The following is a 7,833-nucleotide window of genomic DNA, read 5'->3' on the forward strand; positions in this document are numbered from 1 at the left end:
GTGTGTCCTGATCGCATCTGGTGTGGATGGACAAAATCAACATACGTGTGATGGCGCACATCTGGTCAGCATGTAACTGTACGCGCAGCAAATACATGCCAATTTCCATATGCTTTTGGAAACTTGGGCAGAAAAGTTAACTTCGACCCACTGAGAAAAAAGAGACAATGTTGAAGTGTAATTCAAAATGGAGAGTTGAAAATTAAAAGAAGTGAGGACCAGAACAGTGGCCTAATGTTTGGGAAAGATGTTATGTGTGATGATTTTGAGACACTATACAAATTTGACAGTCACAAGATGGGGAACTGTACTGTTCAGATGGTTAATAAACTGTAAACTGCTATCACAATAAACTGGTCTCTGTAACAATGTGCCTAATCAGTGTAAAAAAAAAAAGAAGGGGGGGTTCAATGCAAATAGTCCGGGTAGCCATTTGATTAGCTGTTCAGCAGTCTTGGGGGTAGAAGCTGATCAGAAGCCTTTTGGAACTAGACTTGGCGCTCCGGGACCGCTTGCCGTGTGGCAGAAGAGAGAACAGTCTATGACTAGGGTGGCAATATTTAGGGCCTTCCTCTGACACCCACCGTCTGGTATATGGCAGGAAGCTTGGCCCCGTACCCACTACCCTCTGTAGCGTCTTGCTGTCAAAAGCCAAGCAGTTGCCATACCACGCAACCAGCTCTCGATGGTGCAGCTGTTGAACTTTTTGAGGATCTGATTACCCATGCCAAACATTTTCAGTCTCCTGAGGGGGACTGAAAAGATCATCGTCGTGCCCTCATCACAACTGTCTTGGTGTGTTTGGATCATGATATTTTGTTGGTGATGTGGACACCAAGGAACTTGAAGCTCTCACATTGAGGGAGACACTTCCAGGTCTCTGACGTCCTTCTTGTGGGCGGTCTCATCGTTGTTGGTGATCAGGCCTACCACCGTTGTGTCATTTGCAAATTTAATGGTGTTGGAGTCGTGCCTGGCCGTGCAGTCGTGAGTGAACAGGGAGTACTAAGCACATAACACTGGGGCCCCTCAGGGGTTGAGGATCAGTGTGGCAAATGTGTTGTCCAGTTTGAGGTGAATTATCACTGTTCTGATATCTAGAAGCTCGTTTCGGTCATAATAGATGGTGGCAGAAACATTAAGTACTAAGTTACAAATAACGCAAAAAAACACATACAAAATAGCACAATTGGTTAAGAGCCATCTCCTCTGGCACCATTATGATTATTTATAATATAATTAACTCCTACAGAATTAAGCAGTTCTTGCAGCCAAACTGAAATCTTATCAGAAACATGTTAGGTCATTTTCACAGCTTTAATTCTTGTCAAACTGATGTCACGTGTACATTTTGCACAGAAAATCTTATTGCATTTTCACTTTATCACATATAGTTGGGTGGTTGCAGATGGGTTATTAGCAATTGCGGGCGGGTGAATAAAACAGCTGACCCGCATCTCACTACCGGAGTGCACCTTTAAGCTTCTACAACTGGGCCTTTAATATATAGACAAAATGTCTCTGCCAAGTTAGAGAGGACACATCCTGTCTATCAGCATACACATCCTATCAACATACCACACATTTGTTACGCCAGGACAGGAGAAAATGTTTTTAACCTATAAACAGAGTAAGCATTTGGTCATGTTCAGGTCAGGAAGAGCTTTCAATTGACCCCCTTTGGAGCGGACTGAAAGAGACACTGATTTCATTAAAGAAGGCGGAAGGGCAAGCAAGCCTTATTTCTGCAGAATTAATTTAACAGGTTTCTTTTCACAGAATAACTATAATGAACCTACACAATATCCGCCAATTAAAAAAACATCAATTTAAACCCACACAAAAGACAAATGTAACATAATCCCTTCAGAAATGCACTTCGACTACTCATTCAAGTATCCAACAAAATGTGTGGTTCTAGACATTGTAAAAATAATAAAATAAAAAGTTTAAAGAAAAATGAGGGAGAAATGCTGGTGCTTGTAGATGAGTTGCACATCCACGATTTGATTACTACACACTACCCCTGCAATCTACTCCCAAAACATTACACACATCCTCCGTTAAACTTTACACACAAGGGATCATTCAGTAAGAAACAGGGTTGGGGTCAATTCAACTTTCAAATCAATCAGTGCATTTAGGAAGTTATTTAAATTTAACATTTACAATTAGGATTTCACACTTCCTCAGTTGATGGAATTAAAATGTGAACTGACCCCTACCCTGAAGAAGAGTCAACTTCTTGACATCAGGCTGAAAGCATGACAGAGGTTTCAACCTCCAACATAAAATGTGATACTTAAGCCTACAAGTTTAAACCAAGTCCAACTTGAGCTAGAGTGATTGAGCAGTGGTGTTAAAAATTCAGCTAATACAATCCACAACCAAAACAAACACACATCTATTGCCCTCACTCAGATAGAAGCTGGTACCAGGAGTGTGACCATAGGAGTGGCGAGACAGACCATAGCAGTTGGCGAGACAGCTAAAACAAATCTGGGACCAGGCAAATGAGGAGCTTCTTCAAACCTTTCTCCGTTCAGGATGTAAAGTACATCTCTTTGGTCAGCATTGATACAATGCAGGGGATCTGCTTCTTGGCATCGAAGCCGGGAGAGTTTGACGCAGACTCAAACTCTGTCGCCACCTTGTGGTTGACCCGGGTCAGGATGTGTTGGACCTCCAGCTCTTTGCTGTACTTGCCAATCATCTCACACAGAGATTGGATAAACCAGGAGCCAGTCTGAGTGTTTCTCCATGAGTAGTAGCCTGTGGGAAGACATGTGAGAGCACATAAGAGTCAAGGGCCTGGTTTGAATAATTCAGAAAATGCATCCATGCTCAGATAATAACAGATCTAAATTGGATGGATTGGTAAAGTAAGAGGGTGGTAGCCTTGCATTCACAGATCCAATTACTTATAGATCTGTGCACACCTCAAGGAAACCTGACTGGAGACTGCTTCTATGTGTGTGTGTGTGTGTGTGTGTGTGTGTGTGGCTTTGGAACATGTCTTGGACCTGGAGCTGTGGAGTAGGCATAGAGGAAGTCTGCTTCCACAGGAATCTTGGTTGAACTCCCATCTGAACTGCTGTCTGCCTCGATGCCCCCGTCCAGATCAGTACCTCTGCAAGCCTGCTTGTCACACACACGGGGGAACAGGAGACATGGATCAGTCACAGTCACACACGAACGCAAAGGCTACCTTTTGAACAATCCCTCCCTCACCTCTTCCTCTCATCCAGGACCTCTATACCAGGCAGTGTCAGAGGAAGGCCCTAAAAATTGTCAGACTCCAGCCACCCTAGCCATAGACTGTTCTCTCTGCTACTGCACGGCAAGCGGTATAAGAGTGCCAATTCTACGTCCAAGAGGCTTCTAAACAGCTTCTAGCCCCAAGCCATAAGACTCCTGAACATCAAATAAAATGGTTACCCAGACTATTTGCATTGCCCCCCCCCCAACCCCTATTTTACACTGCTGATACTCTCTATTATCGATGCAGTCACTTTAATAACTACCTACATGTACATATTACCTAAAATACCTTAACTAACCAGTGCCCCCGCACATCGACTGTGTACCGGTACCCCCTGTATATAGCCTCGCTATTCTTATTTTACTGCTACTTTTTAATTATTTGTTACTTTTATTTCTTAGTATTTTTTTCTTAACTGCTTTGTTGGTTAAGGGCTTATAAGTAAGCATTTCACTGTAAGGTTGTAATTCAGCGCATGTGTTGTATTCGGCGCATGTGGCAAATACATTTTTTATTTGATTTGACTGTGGACGAGACAAACCTGTTTTGTCAGTAGGGGATTCAATTAGCCTCTATCGTATACCTTCTTTTAACCTTAACTTCATATTGTTGTTCTAGTGCTTTGGAACTACAAAAATCTCTGAAACTGGAAACACTTATCTCCCTCACTAGCTTGTTTTACTAACTTGTTTTACTCCATGTGTAAACTCTGTGTTGTTGTATGTGTCGAACTGCTTTGGCCAGGTCGCAATTGTAAATGAGAACTTGTTCTCAACTTGCCTACCTGGTTAAATAAAGGTGAAATAAAAATAAATAAATAATAATGGCCACAGTACCTGGATGAAGAAGAGTTTGGGCTTGCCCACCAGCGAGTTGCAGCGGTCGCCCCGGAACAGGCTGGTGAGGCTCTTGAGCTCGATGGAGGCATCCGTCCCGAAGAACACGCCACAATCCCCGTGACTCAGCAGGACACACACGAACGAAGCGGAGCAGCTGTGGTCCTCCTTGGAGGCTGGAAACAGCATCACATTTTTGATTGGTCCTTCACAGAATTTAAAAGGCTCTATCTGCTGTTGCTACATATATTTTTTACTTATAAATGATTGATTATTGATGTACCCATTGATTCTTGAAGAACATAACATAAATTCCTCATGAGCTTAGTTAAACTGTCATACTCCATCAGAACCCAAAATATAAGCTTGCATTACTTCAATGTTTGTAAACAAAGTAAATGTAAACAGACACTGTACAGCATTTTAAAACATGGTTAAAACTATAATGTTGATATCATGGATGATTAGTCCTGGCATCCATAGCTCTGTCTATGAGTTGGGAATGGTTACATTTCTTCAGCCCCATCTCTCAACTTTTTACTGAAACATTTGTGGGGAAGGCGTTTTGTTATAGTTTCAACTGCGGATTGCCCCTTTAAAAAGGTAGACAAGAGCAGTATTGGGACAATTTCCAGAACAACAAGTGAGAAACGAGACGCTCATTTTCTTCACCAATGTTTTCACACAGCTATCACGTTGCAGGTGAGTGAATGAAGCGCAACAGACACAGAGCACATGTGCAGACACTGAGAGCGGATCGTTTTGCATCGTGCTCACCTGCAATGTTTTTGCTTAACCCTGTTGCTCGTGGAAACGTAATATTGTTGATTCTCAGTTTAAGTACAGGAGACCATGTACTTTCACTTGTTTTTATTGTGAATGGGCTGCTTTTAAAACTTAATTTACTGAATGTCTTCTGTGTATGATCTTTATACGAAGACAAACCCATCTTCGTGGTGGTTGTCAGTGGTGGTGCCGACTTTCAAACATGCTTACCTGTGGTTAAAACATGCTTGATCTGGTCCACTTTCTGGTCATTGTAAACCTTCACCTTATAACCCAGTTTCCCAAACACCTTCATCACGTTGCCTGCATCCACATCTGTGCCATTGCGTACATTCATACCTTTAAAAACAAAGTAAAGTTATTAGACTAATTCAATTTGCTTTCTGGATATGTAATGTGTGTCATCATTGTGTACATACAGCCTTTACACAGTAGTGGTAAATGTACCTCATTGTCATACTTGAGTAAAAGTACCTTAAAATGACAAGTAAAAGTGAGTCACCCAGTAAAATACTACTTGAGTAAGTCTAAAAGTTTTGGGTTTTAAATATAATTAAGTATCTAAAGTAAATGTAATTCCAAAAATATAGGGGCCTCCCGAGTGGCGAAGTGGTCTAAGGCACTGATTCGCAGTGCTAGCTGTGCCACTAGAGGCTCTGTTGCAGCCAGCCGCAACCGGGAGACCCATGGGGCGGCGCACAATTGGCCCAGCGTAGTCCGAGTAAGGGGAGGGCTTGGCCGGCGGGGATGTTCTTGTCCCATTGCTCACAAGCTCCTGTGGCAGGCCTGACACAGTCGCCAGGTGTATGGTGTTTCCTCCAACACATTGGTGTGGCTGGCTTCCGGGTTAAGCGGGCATTGTGTCAAGAAGCAGTGCGGCTTGGCTGAGTTGTGTTTCGGAGGATGCACGGCTCTTGACCTTCACCTCTCCTGAGTCTGTATGAGAGTTGCAGCAATGGGACAATACTGTAAACTATCAATTGTATACCATGAAAAAGGGGTAATATATATATATATATTTAAGTATTAAAAGGTAAAAACATAAATAATTGCAAATTCCTTATATAAAGCAAACCAGACAGAACCATTTTTATTTTATTTGGCTAGCCAGAGGCACACTCCAACACTCACATATAATTTACAAAACAAGCATGTGTGTTTAGTGAGTCCTCTAGGTCAGAGGCAGTAGGGATGACCAGGGATGTTCTCTTGATAAGTGTGAGAATTGGACCATTTTCCTGTTCTGCTAAGCATTCAAAATGTAACATACTTTTGGGTATCGGGGAAAATGTATGGAGTAAAAAGTACATTATTTTCTTTAGGAATGTAGTGAAGTAAAAGTTGTATAAAATCTGAATAGTAAAGTACAGATACTGAAAAAAAACTACTTAAATAGTACTTTAAAGTATTTTTACTTAAGTACTTTACATCACTGCCTTTACAAATATTCTTACAGTAGTAACCCAGCAGACAAAGCTGGGTGAGGTAATGTCATTACAACCATTTTACATAATCAGGTTATAATGATGTATTTTCAACTAGTTTCCCCCACTGAGAAGAAGCTGAACAACAAGCTTTATGCAAATACAAAACATAAGTATTATAGACATAGCCTAGACCCGGAGTCTACAAATGAACGAACACAATACCTGTTCTTCTGTCAAAGTTCTTGTTGTTAATGATGATACACTGGCCAATGCTGGGGTAGCTGAGGCTGTACCTAAAGCTATGGGACTGAGGCTTGGCATCCACCTGCATAGACCCAGAGCCACCACAGGGGCCCTCTGACCTAGGAAACAAATAGATGCCACTTAGCAGACGCTTTCATCCAAAGTCACTTACATTTTCGTGTGTCATGCACACTGAGAATCCCTCTGAGAATTGAACGTACGACTTTGTCATTGGTAGCTCTTACCAACTGAGAAACACAGGACCACTAGTTAGATTACCGCAATACGCCAAGCTGATACTCTGTGTAAGTCAGATCTCAGACTGGGTTGAGTAAGTATACACTTGAACCGTTGAAATACTTTTGAGCATCCTTCCCTCAAAGTAATAACTGATCAGACATGTGGATTGTGTGGAAGCTGTGAGGTGGTACCCTTACTTTTCATCTGTAGAATCAGTGATTACTTTAAGAAAGGGTGGAAGGATGCATTTCAAAAGCATTTCCCAGGCAGACCCTTAACCCAAAATTCTCCCAGGGGTGTTGCCATTGTGGCTGACCCTGTGCCTTCTCTCAGACTGTTAAGCAATATCTATGAATAAAAATATAATACTTTTTCAAAAGAGATACAATAGATCTATTGTAAAACGTCTCTTTTTAGTCGTATATATGGCTGTGTGTTCGTGTGTCAACTATAGGCGTGACACAATAACAATTTTGGCAATTTCCTGTATGTTGTCTAGCATGGACCAAATATAGGCATCAAACTCCATGGCCGCAACACGATCATCAAGTAACAATGTCGCCTAATGTCCTGATTTCATTACAAAAATGTATAATAACATGTGGTCGTCCGAATGACTGGTGAATATCGCAACTCAAAACAACTTTACCACGGTTTGCTAGGCTACTTCGTAAAATACATGCATTGAGATAACAAAGAATCTCACTCTTGTCCATCGCCCCGCCTAGCGTCAACGCAGTCCCCAGCACTCAAATCGTTTGCTGCTGACATGGTATTCTGCGAATCGATTTCAAACAAATGTCAGTGACTATATAAAAATGTTGGTAGTAAAAGTTTTGGTCAGACCGTGCAAATGGCCACCCTTATATCAAGCCAATATATTGTATGCACATGTCTTCCTATAGTTCTTTGTTACAAACAACAGTCCGCAACCATCCAATAGTAGCGTCCGGAGTAAACAATATTAGAATACGTCACAATCGAAACCAATGCAAGGGGGCGTTCGGTTTCCACACTTCCACACAACTCATATGATCCC

At 41.8% G+C, this 7,833-nt stretch overlaps 1 protein-coding gene across 1 annotated transcript; it reads right to left on the bottom strand.

Moving 5' to 3' along the window:
* Positions 1–1,303: 1,303 nt before the first annotated feature.
* On the bottom strand, positions 1,304–7,764 carry casp3a (caspase 3, apoptosis-related cysteine peptidase a). The gene is made up of 6 exons (XM_024398368.2): positions 7,501–7,764; positions 6,534–6,673; positions 5,095–5,223; positions 4,099–4,274; positions 3,024–3,138; positions 1,304–2,772 (listed from the first exon to the last, which is right to left on the bottom strand). The coding sequence occupies exons 1-6, from the start codon at positions 7,563–7,565 to the stop codon at positions 2,543–2,545; spliced, it is 855 nt and encodes a 284-aa protein (XP_024254136.1). The 5' UTR covers positions 7,566–7,764; the 3' UTR covers positions 1,304–2,542.
* Between the last annotated feature and the right edge of the window lie 69 nt (positions 7,765–7,833).

This window comes from Oncorhynchus tshawytscha, linkage group LG34 (genome assembly GCF_018296145.1).
Source record: "Oncorhynchus tshawytscha isolate Ot180627B linkage group LG34, Otsh_v2.0, whole genome shotgun sequence".
Classification (NCBI taxonomy): domain Eukaryota; kingdom Metazoa; phylum Chordata; class Actinopteri; order Salmoniformes; family Salmonidae; genus Oncorhynchus; species Oncorhynchus tshawytscha.

Excerpts from the sequence above, each read along its gene's own strand:
- casp3a (XM_024398368.2), bottom strand. The coding sequence starts at position 7,565 with ATGTCAGCAGCAAACGATTTGAGTGCTGGGGACTGCGTTGACGCTAGG. Across the intron at positions 4,275-5,094 it reads CAAGCATGTTTTAACCACAG|CCTCCAAGGAGGACCACAGC; the intron begins GTAAGCATGTTT and ends TGCTGTTTCCAG. Across the intron at positions 2,773-3,023 it reads TGCCTACTCCACAGCTCCAG|GCTACTACTCATGGAGAAAC; the intron begins GTCCAAGACATG and ends GTCTTCCCACAG.